The sequence below is a fragment of the Orcinus orca genome, chromosome 16, assembly GCF_937001465.1.
Source record: "Orcinus orca chromosome 16, mOrcOrc1.1, whole genome shotgun sequence".
NCBI lineage: Eukaryota > Metazoa > Chordata > Mammalia > Artiodactyla > Delphinidae > Orcinus > Orcinus orca.
The window spans coordinates 15,482,101-15,500,000 of record NC_064574.1 but is presented as its reverse complement, the minus strand read 5'-3'; the positions used below and the strand labels follow the sequence as shown (position 1 = coordinate 15,500,000).

The 17,900-nt window shown below is 51.3% G+C and overlaps 1 protein-coding gene across 4 annotated transcripts in view; it reads right to left on the bottom strand.

Moving 5' to 3' along the window:
• Positions 1 to 7,625, bottom strand: part of ZNF335 (zinc finger protein 335) — a 19,076-nt gene extending 11,451 nt beyond the window's left edge. Inside the window, exons 1-9 of one of the 4 annotated variants that reach the window (XM_033433829.2) lie at positions 7,350 to 7,625; positions 6,429 to 6,679; positions 4,851 to 5,091; positions 3,845 to 3,922; positions 3,291 to 3,596; positions 3,072 to 3,203; positions 2,048 to 2,194; positions 495 to 747; positions 225 to 402 (exon numbers count right to left, since the gene is read on the bottom strand). In XM_033433829.2, the coding sequence (XP_033289720.2) occupies positions 225 to 402; positions 495 to 747; positions 2,048 to 2,194; positions 3,072 to 3,203; positions 3,291 to 3,596; positions 3,845 to 3,922; positions 4,851 to 5,091; positions 6,429 to 6,629 (1,536 nt within the window). In that variant the 5' untranslated portion in view covers positions 6,630 to 6,679; positions 7,350 to 7,625. Of the gene's footprint in view, positions 1 to 224; positions 403 to 494; positions 748 to 2,047; positions 2,195 to 3,071; positions 3,204 to 3,290; positions 3,597 to 3,844; positions 3,923 to 4,850; positions 5,092 to 6,428; positions 7,264 to 7,349 lie in introns of those variants that run through there. The other 3 variants (XM_033433830.2, XM_033433831.2, XM_049699902.1) reach the window with 3 other exon arrangements.
• Between the last annotated feature and the right edge of the window lie 10,275 nt (positions 7,626 to 17,900).

The window sequence follows — 17,900 nt, the reverse complement described above, 5'->3', positions numbered from 1 at the left end:
CACTGCCATCTGCCCGCTGTGGTGGTCATGAGGCAAGTCTAAGACGATGTGACGCCACCATGCAGTGTGAGGCCTACCACAGTGCGCCCTTGGCCCAGACGCGCACCGACACGGGGCAGGAGGGTGACTGCGGGTGCAGTGATCTCCACTCCCCCTGGGGCCTTCTCCCATCCAGCGTCCCTTCTCCCCCTGCCCTCCCGCGCCACCGCTTCCCTTGGCCACACCTTGAGCGAGGACCAGCGGCGGGAGCGGTAGCTGCACTGCAGGCACTTGAAGAGCTGGGGGTTGCCAGCCTCGTGGGAGTTGACGTGGAAGCGCAGGTCCTCGTGGGACAGAAAGCGGGAACCGCAGATGCGGCACAAGAAGGGCCGCAGGAGGGGTTTGGGCGACTTGTAATAGTACCTGCCAGGAGGGTGTTGGGGAGAGGTCTGGCTGGGCCAGGGGCCTGGCCACTTCCCCCTGCCCCCAGCCCTCATCTCTGCTCGCCGCCGTACTTGCGGTATTTCTTGCCGAGGAAGCGCCTGGAGGGTCGCCCACGGCGGCGGGGCGGGGCGTCGGGCTCGTCCTGGCAGGACGGTGCTGCGTTCTCCACATCTGACTGGCTCATGCCGGGTTCCACAGGGGGCCGGTTGGCCTTGCCCAGGGCCACCAGGCGTCCCGGGCCTGAGGAGCTGGATGCCTCGGGGTCTTCTGGCTCCAGAGGGCTCTGTCCAGTCTGGGAGCTGACCAGAGGCTCTCCTTCCACACCTGCCATGGACACACCAGGACAGATGTGGACAGCTGTGCCAGAGGCCAGCCAAAATATCCTCCCCCACACACACTGTCACGGACCACTGACAGGCCCGTCAGGTCACGGGACAGACGCAGGCAGCCCGTGGTTAGAGGGCAGCGTGGACATATGGTTCCTCCTGCAGCTGACGGGCTGTTAGCACAGCACGACTTAAATGGGACAGTCTGGAGCAGCACTGGGAGAGCTGGGACCTCGTGGCCAGGAGACCTGCAGGTAGGCTAAGCTGTCATCGACTTGCTGTGTGTTCTCAGGCAAAGTCACTCCCCTCTCTGAGTCTCATTTTCCCCGTCTATCAAATGGATATAATTGTTGCTCTAGTGACCTCATGGGAACGTTCTAAAGTCTGGGGAGCAACAGCAACACTTAAACACTGGTTTTCCCAACGGAGGCTGTGTAGTTGGAGGGCAGACGGGAGGAAGGGAAGAGACATCACCGCACACACGCGCAAAGCCTCTGACGTCTGAACATCTGAATGCGTTACCTATTCAAAAACTCTAACAGCATTTCAATGTAATGTTTTAAAAATTCAAAATTATGTGCCATTTTGTTTCTTAATGGGGTGCCAGGTTATTCAGGTGTGTTAACCTTGTGAAAATTCACTGAGCTGTGAATTCACTAAGCTGATTCACTTAGCATACATGTGCTTTTCAACACATATACCTCAGTAAAAAGTTATTTGAAAAATAAGACTAAAAAATACAACACCCACAACTGCATGTACAAAAACAGCTACCATGTATTTTTTCCCTGTCTATTTAAGCCTTAAAAAACAATCCTAAGAGGCGGGTGCTATCACCTCCATTCATAATAAGGGAATGGGAGATTCAAGAGGCAAAGTAACATGCTCCAGGTCACACAGCTGGGAGGTGGCAGAGCCGGCATTCATGCCCACGGCGGGTCTTTCCTGTCCCCGGCTTGTAATGCTCCAAGTCCGTGCTCCTCCAACATAGTCTCAGACCTCAGACTTATTCTCATTTTAGTAATAATTCTTAAAACTTACTAGTTCAGTTACAAATACTCAAACTTCTGTGCTGTGACAGCTTACCACGGAAAAGCCGTTTCAGAAAGCTGCTATATCCTAACTCTCAAGCTTGGTATGGGAGACCTTTCCCCTTTACGAGGAGGCCTGCAGGTCACCCCGGTGGGATTGAGACATGCTACTCTGCAAGCATGTCTGCAAGGGCTCCATGGAAGCAAGCGGGGAACGAGGCCACCCCTGGGCCCCACCGCACAGCCCCGCCCACAAGTAAGTCTCACCATCCAGGAGATCCGAGGTCTCCAGGCGAGGCAGCTTCCGAGGCCGGCCAGGTCTCCTGCGGGGTCTCGGTGTACTGGGAGTGGGGCGCTGGGGCCGTAGCTGCCGGCCCCGGGGCTCATCCTCAGCAGGGTTATAGTCGCTGTCCTCTGTGGGGACAGCAAAAGACGGGGGGCATCAGCCTTGACCTTTCAGTCCTGACCCCTTGCCAGCTTCCCTGGAAAGAGGCCCACTTCCCTATCCCTCCCTGCCTGTTCCTCCCTTCAAACCCACCAGTGATGCCTCCTCCGGGAAGCCCTCCTGATGTCCCCCTGGCTAACTGAGCGCCACTCTCTGGCCCCTGCAGTCCTTTCTCTGTACCTTTCCTAACACCTACCACTAGCTCAGATGGCACCTTTATGTGAATCAGAAAAAAGCACTCCTTCCTCAATACCTTTACGGCCATTGTTAGAAAACAGCTGCCTAGTCACTCCAGTCTACAAAGCAGGACTATGCTATCCATTGAGGGAGTCAGTAGCTCCCTCACTAGCCATATGTGGCTACTGAGCACTTGAAATATGCCTCGACTAACTGGAGACATAAGTATAAAACACACAACAGATTTCTGAAAATTAGTATGAAAAAAAGAACGTAAAGTTTACTAATAACTCTTTATAATCATTGCATATTGAAATGATAATACTTTAGACATAATGGGTCAATAAAATACATGACTGAACTTAAATTCATCTTTTTCATTTTACTTTTAATATGACAACAAAAAACACACGTGGCTTCCATTCTGTTTCTGCTAGACAAATGTGAACGTGACCCTCTTGGACACAGTACTATTTTTCAGCGCGTGGCCCGTACAGCTGCACACAGAGCTCCTGGTCCCAGAGCTCCAACTCCTCTATCTTATGCTGGAGGCACTCGTGGCTGCGTGTGCGCCAGTTCCTCGTCCCTGGCCCTCCCTACAGGCCAGGGGGAGCTCCGTATTTGCAGATGTGGGTGTGGGTGACAGGACCGAGAGCCACGGTAGCCTACCTTCCAGGTCATCGATGGCGCCGGCGTCTATGATGTCATCATCGTCCTCCTCCTCTGGGCCCTCTTCCTCCTGGGTCCTGGCAGAGGCACCCCACTTCCGCAGACGTCCCTTTTTTCCGGTGGCGGCGGCTGCTAGCGGTACAACAAGCTTGCTGCATCTGACTCTTGGCACCCCAGCCCCACCTGTGGAGGCGGCCAGGCAGGCCACCGTCAACGCACCTGGGCAGAAGTGCCGCTCCCGCATGTGGCGCAACAGTGTGGCCTTGGCGCTGCTCCGGTACTGGCACATCTTGCACTTGAACTGCTGCACCACCACCACCTCCATCATGGCCTCCAGGCTCTGCAGGTCTGGCTCCTCGGCGCCAGAACCCAGGCATGGCTGCGCTGGGGAGCTGGGTCCACCCTGTACCTCCTCAGGGGGCTCCAGGCACGTGGATGTGGACGTGGGGCCATCGGCTAGAGCTTCGATGGCTGCCAGGCTGTGGGCCAGGGTGGAACTGGACATCGGTGATGCCATGGGGGCCCCTGGGAAGGTGAGGGAATCAGAGGGGAGGAAGTGGAGGGGGAGGCTGGCCACGAGCTACAGCTGCCCCTCCCAGGCAGGCCCAGGGATCCAAGAACCCCACTCCTCAGCAGAGTAACAGTGGAGGAACTGAGAGGCCCAAGGCAGTGGAGAAGCTGCCAAGATCACACAGTGAGTGTACGGCAGAGCCTCCCTGTCCTACTCCCCCGCCCACAGCAGGGCTCCCTGGGTCTGGCGCCTGGAGTCTTACCATCGTCTGGTCCCTGCAGGATCAGGTACCGTGTGGTCTCGGACCCACCGCCCTCAGCACTGGTCACGGTGATGCAGCCTGGGCAGAGGTGTGAGGAGGGGATGCACAGCTGATAATGACAACTGTCACTGCCCACACTCATTCTGACTCACCCGTGAGACTGAGTCCGCTGCCCCATTGCCCACTTCCCGTCCAGGGCAGGGCTGTTGAGAGGTCTGCTGTGTGTGACACGCTGGCCCAGCAGCCAGTCCACAGCTACCCACCTTTAACCATTAAAGGAGGACTGGCTTTTCAGGCCATCCCAGGGCTTTTCCAGGTGCTACAACCCTTACACGGATCATTATTAATAGAAAGTAGTTTGGTAAATCACGAGCACCCGCTCTGGAGTCACTGTCTGAGCTCACGCCCCAACACTTGCTGATGACAGCGGGTACATTAGTTTACGTCCTCTGTGCCTTGGCTTTCTCATCCAGACTGTGAGAATAACAGCATCTACCTTTTGGGGTTACCAAGAGGATTGATGAACTACTGCAGGTAAAGTATTTAGAAGAGACTCCAGTACAAAGTTAGGTGTCACTGTTTCTATATTTATTGAGTGCTTATCATATGCCAGGAACTATACTGTACTATCTCATTAAATCCCCACATTGGGGCTTCCCTGGTGGTGCAGTGGTTGGGAGTCCGCCTGCCGATGCAGGGGACACGGGTTTGTGCCCCCGTCCAGGAGGATCCCACATGGCACGGAGCGGCTGGGCCCGTGAGCCATGGCCGCCGAGCCTGCACGTCCGGAGCCTGTGCTCCACAACGGGAGAGGCCACAGCAGTGAGAGGCCCGCGTACCGAAAAGAAAAAAAAAAAAAATCCCCACATCGTTTACCACTATGAGACGGGGTTACTGTTTCCATGTTACAAACTCAGAGTGGTAAGGTTATCTGCCTGAGTCTCCACAGCTGCTTCTGCAGGGAAACCCTTATGGGGCAACTCCTTCCCCCTGTGGCCTGACTCACTCTGGATGAGGTCGGGCCCGATGGTGGACTCGATGATCTTGTCAATGGCTGAGCCGAGGTCTGAGGAAGAAGCCGTGCAGTCGGACACCAGCATGTTGGGGTCTGGGAGAGCGCTGGAGTGCACCAGGGCTGGGGGGCCGCCTGTCACCCCTGCCACTGGCCCGTGGGAAACAGAAGATGAATCAGGGAGGTAGCCATGGGGCAGGGGTTCTGTGCTGGAGCTGCTCTCGGATACCTCCTCCTGGGGGACGGGAAACCGGGGAGTTTAGGAGCCAGGGATGGGGCAGGGCAGGCTGCCCCCACCCTGGCCCAAGGATGTGGTAGGTGGAGCCACCCACACCCTCACCCCCATTGAGGACCAGTGAGAGAAACCCTCTAGTCACAGAGCTCCCCCAAGAACAAGCGCCAGGGTCCCTGGCTCTGGGCAGGTACAAGGCCCCATGTTTCCCACACCTCACACAACAGCCAGGTGAGGCTATTCTCGTCAGGCTTTCAAATAAGCTGTTCCCTCTGCCTGAAATGCTTCCTAGCATCACACCGTGGCTAACTCCTACTCAGCCTTCTCACTGCCATTCACCTGGTACCTCTTCTGGGAAGATGACCCTGACCCACAAAGCCAAGTTAGGACCTCTCCATCCTCAGTGCTATGGTCGCCTGTGTCCCGCCATCACGTTATGGTTCACTCTGCAATGTTAGGTCTCCCAGGTCAGACTCCATAAGGGCCAGGACCACATCTCTCATCTCCTGCTGTATCCCCTGGGTCCAGCACAAGCTGGGCACATGCTAAGTCCACCTCTGCTGAATTAATAAAACCCCTGGACCCCAAAGTGGGGGCTACTGTTGTGCACCTCTATAATGTGATGTCCTGAAAATGATCACTATCTTGCAGACAATGACAACGGTAATGGCTGATACTTATTGGCTGCTTACCATGTGCTGAGCCCTGTGTTAATTGCTTTGCATATATTAATTCATTTAGTTCTCAAAAAAAAAAAGAGAAAAACCTATTGAGGCAAGTATATTTATTATTCCCATTCTATAGATGAGAAAACTGACAGCTAAAAGTTTGGGTGGCTTATCTAAGATCACAGAGCCAGGAGGCGGCAGAGCCAGGAGACTATTTTATAAAGCGTTTCCAAGAAAATGTCTGGTGGTTGCTCACAACAGAGCACCCTCAAGAGTAGGTATTTCTGCTCCGTTTTAAAGATTGCGACCGAGGTTCAAAGAGGTGTCCCAGTGAATCAGTGGTACAGCCAAGACTTGAACCAGGTCACCTGCATCCCAAAGAGTGAGGACAGTGGGTAGTGCAGTGGGTCAGCCCACAGCCTAGATTTGAATCCCGGCGCTGTGTCTCAGTTTGCTTCTCTGTGAGATTTGGAAAACAGTGGTATGTGCTTTACAAGGTATGAGACTTAAATGAGAAAATCCACGCTAAGGGCCTGGCATGCTGCCCGGCTCACAGTAAACCATAATCAAATATTAGCTATAAGCAAGCCTTGCTGGCTTCTTCCCCTTGGCCGCCAGGCACTGCTGCCTGCGGTCCCTGCCACCACCCACGCCGGCAAGCAATGTCCATACCAGAGAGCTGGTGCCGCGGTCCGAACTCTGCCCCACGCCAGAGTCGTCGGTCTCGGCTGGCCCCGGAGCGGCCGCGGCGTCGCTGCTGTCGGCCGACACGGCTTCCGAGGTGCCCACACCCAAGCCGCTCTCAGAGGGCTCCTCGGGCCGGCCAGGACCAGGGGCCGTGTCGCTACTGCTCTCCACCTCGTTCTCCTCCATCGGCTCGGGGGGCGGCCTGTTAGGGGGGCCCAGGGTCCGGGGCCTTTACTCTGCGAGAAGAAGTGACGGGGGCTGGAACAGGTGGGCTTCATCTCGGGGCCCCGCGGCGCACGCAGCTGCGCCCATATGCCCATTTCGCAGATGCAAACACTGAGTCGCCGACGGGGCGGGGCTTTCTAGTGTATTGCGAGGGGAGCTTCGAGAAAACAGAACCAGGAAGCCTTGCCTCCCAGTCCCGGGTCCTTCCCCCATCCCCGGAGGGTGGTCAGTGGCGGGTAATCTTGACCCTTTGCTCCTCCCCTCCATGATTTCCGCAGAGTGGTTCACTCTACGGGCCCCGGCCGGGCTCAGTGGCTCAGCCCTTCGGTCCCCTGAGTCCCCCCGGGTGCAGAGTCGGTGGTACAGCCCGCAAGCCCCCTGGGTCAGCGGCTCGCTCCCCCCTCCCCTGGTTCCCGTGCGGAGGGGGCTAACAGCGACGGTCCCGGGGCCTGGAGACTCGGGGCTGTCCCCGGCGCTGCCTGCGCTCCAGGCCCGACGCCATCTTGTGGCGGCTCCGGGTTTCCGCTCAGGCAAGTGCGAGAGCGACTAAAGGGCCTGGGACCCCGGGGCCCTGTTCGGACAGCCCCGCCGGCCCGGGACCTCTCCACCGGGTATCCCCGCAGTGTGGCCCCACTTCACGGCAGGGTGCAGTGGGGCGACCTGACTCCACCCGACGCTCACCTGACGCTTTCGTAGCCGCGTTCCTCTCCGACTCCGGCATCGACGAAGTCGCCATCCTCTTTCCCCCGCTGCGGAGGGACCCATCGGCCTTCCGTAGGCCGGGACTACTTCCTACGCCGGCCCGGAGAAAGACAGGCTTCCAGTGTGCCGGAAGGTGGCCCCGAGGTCTCAAAACCATAATAGAGTTCTCAGAGAATATAGGATTTTACATGTCTCCTAGTATGGGTGACGGAGTCCTCTATGGGTTGGGAGCTACTTTCTCTCCGGCGGAGGAATACATAGGAGTGGCTACGTGACGTCACTGCTGGGTCCCTTCCCTGGTCCGCAGGGCTGGGCGCGGCTAAGGCTGGCCCCACGTCCGGGGGCGTGGCTCCCAGTGGCCTGACCACGCCCTTCCCGGAACAGCTCAGAAAAGCGTGAAACTGGGATGTTTTGGCTTGGTGGGAGAGGAGTAAATGTTATCGGTCTTTTCGCCTGGCTTTCAACCGATTATTTTACGCTCTCATCGAACCCAATCAAATTCTTCCCGATTAGGTTTGACGTGTCCTGGGAAGAGGGGAGCATATAGTCCTTGTTTTACCGATGGGGAACCTGAGCCCCCGAGATGGGAAGTGGCTGGTCCAACGTCACATCAAGTAAAAGGACTTGGAATGCAAGCCCCGATGGCTGGAGTTGGGGAAATGGAGAAGCGTCAGTACAGGGCCCTTACTGAGCTCTGTACACGTATTTGTTACATAATAGAGCTGGGAAGTCAAGGCATTCTCCATAGCCTTCCTCTGCTCAGTGTAGATGTATTTAAAGGTCTGCAGTCTTTCAGAAAGGTATGACCGTCCTTCTGATGCCCGAAATGCCACTTTTGGCAACACCCTCTGCTTAAGCCTTTTTAGCATTTTGCGCAGGAACCTGGCGCCCCGGTTTGTCCTGAAGTCTCTGTGTTGCATAAGTTGTTTTCGTCGATTGAAAAATACAAATTTGGCGGGGGGCGGGGTGGGGTGGGGAGGGCGGGGAGAATCTAAAAAAAATCCTGCAAAGAAAACCTATTTTAAAAGATAGGGTGCTTTGAGCTGTTATGATTTGTTGTACCTGAGTATGAGGGGGTTTCCCTGCTCCTTTCCTAGGAGCGGGTTTTTAGGGGGAATAGAGCATGAGGTCTCTGGATTGGCTATGCCTCTTCGTTCCCCCTCACCCCCATTCAGCAGGACCAGGCCGCCGAGCAGCCCTGGAAAGCTGGGTAAACAAGGGCATGACAGCAGGTTGGTTTTGTACCCACCAGGCAGTTTTCCAGCGTAAACTTGATTCCTCAGCCCTACAGAGCCACCTCCAACCCCTATTCCATGGGAGTAGGATGTAGCCTGCCTCCAAACAAGTCACCTCCCTCAAGGGTGTCAGGGTACTCAGGAGTAGCTGCACACCACCCAATCCCATCCCCAGCCCAACTAAGGCTTAATCTGAACCTTGGCCTTTGCCACCAAATCACAAGATTGCAAAATATCGTGATACAGAAGGTAATAGCCTCGTCATGGAGCTCAAGACCAGAGAGGGAAAGCTCATGGCCCGAGGTCATGACTCCTTGAAACAATATATCAGAATTCTTCCATTACAAAGAGAAGGAAGCCAACCTGGTTTTCTGACTGCCAATCAAGGGTTCTTCCCACCAGAACATGCCATGTGTAGTTCTGGCCTCAGCTTTGATGGGGAGATTTCTAGAAGCAGTGAAGGGGCTCTGGGTCAGAAGGACATTCAAGTAGAGCATTGAGAAAAATGCTGAGGAGAGGAGCCAAGAGGAAAAGAAGAGGGAAGGCATTTTCCATGAGCACCTACCACATGTGCCATATGCCAGGCACTGCACATGTGCTTTGCTGCATCACGGAAAGCAAAGGGGTTGCTTAAGGAATCAGGGGTTGTTACAGTATCAGGGATTCCAATGTAGAGAGGAGGAAGCTGAAACTCAGAGAGGGGAAGTGACTTGTCCAAGGTCACACAGCCTAAAGAATAGAGCTGGCATATGGAGGCAGGTCTCTCTGATTCTAAAGCCTCAAGCAATTTAGGTACCATGTGAAGTATGCCTAGGAATCATAATACTTAAGGTATTCTGTGCCAGAAATAGAGACACAGATGTAGAGAACAAACCTATGGACACCAAGGGGGGAAAGTGGCGGGGAGGGTGGTGGTGGGATGAATTGGGAGATTGGGATTGACATGTATACACTAATATGTATAAAATGGATAACTAATAAGAACCTGCTGTATAAAAAATAAGTAAAATTCAAAAATTCAAAAAAAAGATATTCTGTGCCTGTGACTGTACTAAGCACTTTACCTACATTATTTTATCCTCACAACTACTCTATGCGGTAGTTGCCATCATTATTTCCATTTTAAATATGAGAAAACAGGCATAGGATAGTAAACGAATCTAAGTAAGGGTGGAGCTGGGATTGAAAATCAGGCAATCTGGCTCTAACCTCTGCACTTTTTTTTTTTTTTTTTTTTGGCAGCACCGAGCTGCTTTTGGGATCTCACTTCCCCAGTCAGGGGATCCAACCTGGGGCCCAGGAGTGAAAGTGCTGAGTCCTATCTACTGGACCAGCAGGGAACTCCCATAACCTCCGCACTTTTTTTTTTTTTTTTTTTTTGTGGTACGTGGGCCTTTCGCTGTTGTGGCCTCTCCCGTTGCAGAGCACAGGCTCCGGATGCGCAGGCTCAGCAGCCATGGCTCACAGGCCCAGCTGCTCCACAGCATGTGGGATCTTCCCGGACCGGGGCACGAACCCGTGTCCCCTGCATCGGCAGGCGGACTCTCAACCACTGTGCCACCAGGGAAGCCCCCTCCGCACTTTTTGATTGCTGTACTATTTCTGTACTGTTTCTCGTGTAGTTATAATAATAGTACTACCTGGTTTATATATATATATAAATATGTATATATATATACACATATTTATATATATATAAATATATATATAAATATGTATATATATACACACATATTTATATATATATAAATATATATATATACATATATTTGGGGTTTTTTGTGGGGTTTTTTTGTTTGTTTTTTTGGGTTTTTTTGGCCTCACCACATAGCTTGCAAAATCTTAGATCCCCGACCAGGGATTGAACCCATGCCCCCTGCAGTGGAAGCATGGAGTCCTAACCACTGGACCACCAGGGAATTCCCTACCTGGTTCTTAGTTTATCCTTTAACTCTCTTTTCCTGAGCCAGGCAGTTTGGTTACTATTTTTTCCCATTTTACAGATGAAGAAACTGAAGCCCAGAGAGAGAAAATTACTTGCTCAAAAGCACACAGCAAGTTTTCTGGTTCTAATGGAAAGGGCTGGGAGTCTAGGCCAGATCTCCTGCAGCAAATAATAATCATACTAGCAAATGTTTACTGAGCACTTACCAAGTACCAGGTGCTTCATATGCATTTTTAAACTGTATTCATCACAACAACCAGAGATCCTAGGTACTCTCAATAGTCCCAGGTTACAGATGAGGAAACGGAGGCTCAGGAGCAGTGAAATGACTAGTCCAAGGTCATGCGCTTGATGGTCGGTAGAGCTGGGATTGAAACCCTCGTTTCCTGACTCCCGGCCAGTCCAGTGCTCCCTCCACTGTGCTAGGTGCCCCAGGAGGGCAGCAGAGCTCGGAGCAGGCAGTCAGCAGGTGGGTGCTCTGGGGCGCGTCTCTACCTTCTCTTTCCGTGTCACTGCCATCTATGGGTTTAGCTAAACCTGATCTTAAAAGACCTATTTATAGCTTAACACTGTACCACCACACGGGATAATGAGTGCCTTAAGTTGACTCCCCATGGTGTAAATTAAGTCTTTGTTTTATTCGTCCTAAATCTTTCTCTGTCAGGATTGGAGGGAGAAAGGGGAAGTGGGTAAAGATCCTAGGACCAGAACACTTAGATTCAGAAAACAGGCTCTAGTCCAAATAGCGTTTGCCTAATGCTGGCAATTCCTGAGACCCAGGCAGCAGGTGACACTTATGCAAACATCTCATCTGATCATTACAGAGACGTGAGGGGTAGGCAATGCCTGGATTTTCATGTCTTTTAATCTGTTTTCTTTCCTGTGATATTCCCAACACTTAGCACAGTTTTGCAGTCACAAGGAACCTACTAGATACCTATTTGTTGAATGACTGGATGAATCTCCTTTTTTTAAAAAAATATTTATTTAGTTAGTTTTTTGGCTGTGCCAGGTCTTAGTTGCAGCATGTGGGCTCTTAGTTGCGGCGTGTGGGATCTAGTTCCCAGACCAGGGATCAAACCCAGGCCCCCTGCATGGGGAGCACGGAATCTTAGCCCCTGGACCACCAGGGAAGTTCTGAACCTCCATTTTATAGACAAGGAAACAGAGACAATATCAGCGGTCTGGCCAGGAAAACAAGAGGAAGGCCAGATGATTCTAAAGAGGAAATCTAATTTAGAGAATTAGAAACAAAGTTGTTGGAAGAGCTGAAAGAGTGACTAAGGGAAATTGAGGCAAGCAAACCTGAGATTAGCAACTCAGGAAAGGCATGTCCTCCTGGAGGGCTAGCACTATAAAGAGGGGAGATGGTACTACCTAGACCAGGAACTGGGGCCACCCAAAGGAGACACTGTAGCTACTGAAACCACAGCTCCCTCACCCTGCCCTCCTCAAGACTGAGAGAGGTGGGGAGAAATACCTCAGCTTTTCCCTTCTTCTTACTCTCTGATCTCTCACCAAAGCTTCCCACTGGCTGGACGGAGCCAGAAGTTAGTTGGCAAGGGAGCCCAGGAAACATGGTTTGCCATAGGAAGTGGAGGAGAAGGGCAGAGAATGGATTTGGGATTAAACAGAAAAAGTGGCCTCAATAGTCCCATACCTAGGAAGAGGCCATGTCATGTATGTGTTGTCAGGCAACCCCCCTCTCCACAACTCCATATGATTCTTCTAGGCTCTTCACCTTTTCACGTCTACCTTAAGCATCACCTCCTCCAGGAAGCCTTCCAGGACTCCTTCCCAGTAGTTACTATCTCCCTAGTGTGAGTTCCCCTAGTATACTATATGTGTCACTGTCATAACATATACCACAGTGCGAGGCTGCCAGTTACCCACTGGCTTCCTCAATAGATTGAGCCTCTCAAGGCCAGACCTGAGTCTGATTTGTTTCTCTGCTGGGAAGAAAATGGTTGTAGAATGAGTCAGCTCTTGGTAGGGGTGACGTGGGGTCTGGAGTCAGGCCAAACCTTGGCTCCAAATATCCCAGCACCTACATTTATATGTTGTGTGGCCTTGGACAGCCTTCATTCCCTCTGAGTCTCAGTTCCCTCATCTGTAAAATGGGAACAATAGAAACTTTGAGGGTAAGAGGGAGACTCTATGGCAGTGCAGTGAAGCTCAGGCTCTGGGATCAGACTGTCTGCAGTCAGCCCCCAGCCCCTCTTTGTGTTACTTAACTCTCCACGTCTGTTTCCTCACCTATAAATTAGAGATGATATTAATACTGCAGATGGAATCTGTGAGGAATAAATGAAACCATGAATGGGAGACAGTGTGAGTACTCAGGAAGTGGGCCTAGTAGCAACACGGATGGTGCTGAGCCCCAGGGCTGAACACTGAATAGGTAAGTTCTCAATGATATACATCGAACAGGGATCTTGTTTTGTTTACCACTGTTGCCCCATTACCAAGAACAGTTCCTGGCACATAGTAGGTGCTCAATCAGTCTCTGATGGGCCACTGAACAATGGCTGAGTTACATATGGTAATGTTATTCTGCCTGTGAGCCAGTGCCTGTATGCCGGTCCCCTCTGCCCCAGGAAACACAAAGGATGTGGCTTCTACACCAGCCCAAGCCTGGCTCGGAGACATCTTATACAGGTTGAGGGACCATCTTGGAAGGGAAGGTTGGGATTTCTGGGCCTGTGAGGAAGGGACATAAATAGCAGGGGACATAGGTCTGGAGCAAAGGAATCTAACATTTATTGAGCACCTACTGTGTACCAGATGCTGTACACACTTTATTGCATTTCATCCTCACAGGAGCCTGCAAAGCACTGATCATTACCCCCATCTCAGAGGTGATGAAATAGGAGTGCAGGGAGGTGATGAAACTCACCCAAAGTCATGCAGAAATGAAGGGGCACAGCTGGATTAGAACCCTGGACTACCTGGCACCAAACTCCTGTTCCTTCCATGGTACCAGCTGCCTCCCAGAGGGCAGAGGGATGGAATCTGGGCCTGCAGCCCTACAGGAAGCCCCAGGAGCCAATGCTGAGGCCAGGCTCAGGCTGACAGCTTAAGAGGACAACTTTGACAGCTGTGCTGAGGCTGGCCTGGAAGCAAGTAGTGCTAAACTTGGGTGCCTGGGAAGAGGAGCTGTGATTATAAAGACAAGAGATGTCCAGGGACTGCAGCAGGGCGCCGCAGAGGTGCTGGGCCCCTGAATAGAATGTCCTTGGTTCCACCCCCAACAGAAAAAGCTCCCTACTAACTGACTCTGTGACCTTGAGCAAGTCACTCAGCCGTCTTCGTTCAGCATCCTCGTTTGTCACACAGGGCCACCATGCCTGCTGGGTTGTCACGGAGCTACACAAGACAATGCAGAGAGACAGAACTGGGGCAAGTCCAGGCCAGGGCTCCAGTACTAATTAGTTGTGTGATCTGAGGCAAGTCACTTCACCCCTCTGAGCCTCAGTGTCCCCAGCTGTATAATGGGCATAGTACATGCCTCCCCAGATTGCCATGAGGATGTAGCAATAAGATATGGGCTCTGGAGTACAGCTGCCTGGGTTCAAATAATACTCCACCACCGACAAGCTGTGAGCCTTTGGGTAAGTTGCTTGATCTCTCTGTGCCTCAGTTTCCTCCTCTGTAAGGTGGGGGTGAATATAAGTGCACTCACTGCATGAAGTTGTGATGGTTAAATGATATAATCAACAGAAAGAACAGAGCAGCAGCTGGCACAAGTGATCTCTCTGTCTCGGTGAGAAATCATTAGCCCTGGGTCTGGCATCTAATAGTAACGAGTCCTTGCATGCCGGGCACCACTTGAATCCTCAAAGCAGTCCTGTGAGGCAGGTGACATTACTGTCCTGTTTTATTCTTGAGGAACCTCAGAGTTATTCAGAGGTCCAATGACTTGCCAGAGGTCACACAGCGATCAGAAGATTGATCAGGACTTGAGCCCCATAGATTCTCAAAGGCACTCCTTTATCCCTAATAAAGGCTCCATGAAAGGGAGCTATTAGAATGTCTATTTTATGTGTGAACGTTTTTGAAAGCAGAAGACATGGCAGTCATTTGCATCCCAGCGGAGTTGGCCTTAAATGAGCGCTAGAGGTTGGAGGGAAAGGTAGGTGATGGGGGCGCGGCCGGGGGTGGGGTGGGGCGTAGTGGGGTGGAGGGATGGGGGAACCCATCTGTTCAGCTTGCGTTTATCTCCAGCAGGGGGCGCCCGCTGCCTCCATCACGTCTCCCAGGCCGGAACCAGGCAGCTGGGCTGGTGGCCTGTGCAGCGGCCAGTCCAGGCTGACCTTGGGGACCGCAAGGAGGGGCAGCAGCAAGTGACAGTGTTAGCCTGTGCAAAGCCATGGACATAACAGGAGGGGCTTACCTCCCCGTGGTTCCCAAACCGGGCCGCCTAGCTGCAACACGCAGAGCTTCCAGAAGGGGCAGATGCTTTAGCCCATGGAGCCCCTCCCCTCCATCAGAATCTTCTGCGTCAGGGGCCAGGGATCCGAAACTTTTAAAACTTTAAAGAAATATTGTGTGGGAGTGAAAATCAATAAAGGAGCTATAGCTATTCATATAGATAATGCTCAAAAAATGTAATATTTCTGTGCATCCAAAGGCACAGAATTTAATGTGGGGAGGGTCCAAGGCAAGAATACCAACCAAGGCCAAGCCCCCATCCGCATCCCACCCCCACTTTCGTGTGAGGGAACACTAGCCCAGGTTCAGCCCCATTTACTCCCCCCCTCCACCCCTTCCCAGCAGTCGGTTCTTGGCCAGCCCTCTGGCCTAGGGGTGCACACTTAGGTTGATGGCCCATCTCAGGAGGCTGGACCCTGGAAAGAGTCCTGCACAGAAGCTGGAAGCAGGCTTGGTGCCATTTGGGCTTGAAGTCCTGGGGTCCTGGGTACCCTGAGTGTGGTCTCGAAGAGGCTCACAGGCCCCAGGTGTGCACATTCCCTTGAACGCCTTGCCCCATGGAGTGGGGCACAGACAGAGAAGGGCCAGGAGACCCCTCTAAAACTTGAGGACCAAGGCCAGATTTGCCTGGGTCTAAGAGCCATACTACATAAATTAACACTATTTGTATAAAGGAAAAACATGCAAAACAATATATTGTTTATTGATAAATATGGAAGTTATAAAAGATTTTTTATATATATGGGAATAAAAACATGTATGTCTGATATCACCAAATTTAGAATGATGTTACCTCTAGGGAAGAGGGGAGTGGGATCATAGAAAAGTGCACAGGAGTCTTCAAATTGTATCTGTCATGTTAAATTACTTAATCTGGGTGCTGGGAACCTGAGTTTGTTTCATTATTATCTATACTTTGCCTATGCCTCAACTATTTCATAATTTTAAAATTAACCTTAAAAAGTAATATATCCAGGGACTTCCCTGGTGATGCAGTGGTTAGGAATCCGCCTGCCAGTGCAGGGGACACAGGTTTGATCCCTGGTCTGGGAAGATCCCACATGCCGCGGAGCAACTAAGCCCATGTGCCACAACTACTGAGCCTGTATGCCTAGAGCCTGCAAGCCACAACTACTGACCCCTTGAGCCACAACTACTGAGCCCGCAAGCCACAACTACTGAACCCGTGTGCCACAACTACTGAGCCCGCGTGCCACAAATACTGAAGCCCGCGCGCCACAACTACTGAAGCCCGCGCGCCCTAGGGCCAGCACGCTGCAACTACTGAGCCCACGTGCTGCAACTACCGAAGCCTGCGCGCCTAGAGCCCGTGTTCCACAACAAGAGAAGCCACCGCAATGAGAAGCCCGCACACCACAACGAAGAGTAGCCCCCGCTTGCTGTAACTAGAGAAAGCCTGCACGCAGCAGCGAAGACCCAATGCAACCAAAAATAAATAAAATTAATTTAAAAAAACCTGCTTGAAAAAAAGTAATATATCCAAAAACTAGTCTATATTCATGGTAAAAAAAATTTGAGAAGTACAAAAGGTGTGAAGTTCAGGCAAAAATCTCTCTCCCTGTCCGCCAATCTCAGTGTGACTTCCTAGAGGTAACCACTGTTGTCGGGTCCTTGTGTACCATCCAGAAATGTTTTAAGAATCTGCACACACTGGATATATAATACTCACTGTTGCAGACATTACCCCCCAACCCCACCCCAACACACACAATAGTTCTTGTCTTGGATAGTTTCCATAAGCATGTAGAGATATTTCTCATTCTTTTTTTTTTTTTAATTTATTTATTTTTGGCTGCGTTGGGTCTTCATTGCTGCGCTCAGGCTTCCTCTAGTTGTAGCGAGCGGGGGCTACTCTTCGTTGCGGTGCGCGGTCTTCTCGTTGTGGTGGCTTCTCTTGTTGCGGAGCATGGACTCTAGGCACGTGGGGTTCAGTAGTTGTGGCTCACGGGCTCAGTAGTTGTGGCTTGCGGGCTTAGTTGCTCCATGGCATGTGGGATCTTCCCGGACCAGGGCTCGAACCCATGTCCCCTGCATAGGCAGGTGGATTCTTTACTGTGCCACCAGGGAAGCCCTATTTCTCATTCTTTTTAATGACTGGGTAGGATTCCACTTCATTGATGTACCATATATAATCAGTTCCCTACTAGTGGGCACTTAGGTTCATTGTTTGCTATCATAAACAGTGTGGCAATAAACATCTTTGAACCTATATTCACTTGAGTTGCAAGAATAGTACAATTAATGTGTATGTAAGTATACTGGTAAGAAAAAAAATCTTAGCAGTGAAATTGCTGGGTCAAAAGGTATTTCCATTTAAATATTTCCAAATTACATTCTCAAAAGTTTGCACCTATTTACATTCTTAGCAATGATATATGAGGTTTTCTGTTGCTCCATGCCCTTACTGATTTATTAGCATTCTTTGTATATGAATTCTTTGTCTCCCTTTTGTGTTGCAATTTTTTTTCCCATTGGAGCATTTGGGTGTGTTTTGTTTAGTTAGCTTTAAAAAAAATTGTATTCGTATTTATTTATCTTTATTGAAGTAAAATTCATGTAACAAAACGAATCATTTTAAAGTTTACAATTCAATAGTGTTTTGTACATTCATAATATTGTGCAACCACCACCTCTATCAAGTTTCAAAACATTTTTTTATCACCTCAAAAGAAAACCGCATATTCGTTAAGCAATCTAGCTCCATCCCCCTTAGGGCCATTTTGGGTTTGGCCATTTATTTTTCTGTATTAAAATTTATTAATCTTTTTTGTTTGTTTGTTTTTCCTTTTCTTGGCTGCACTGCACTGCTTGTGGGATCTTAGTTCCCCAACCAGGGGTTGAACCCGTGCCCCCTGTAGTGGAAGCATGGAGTCCTAACCACTGGACCTCCAGGGAATT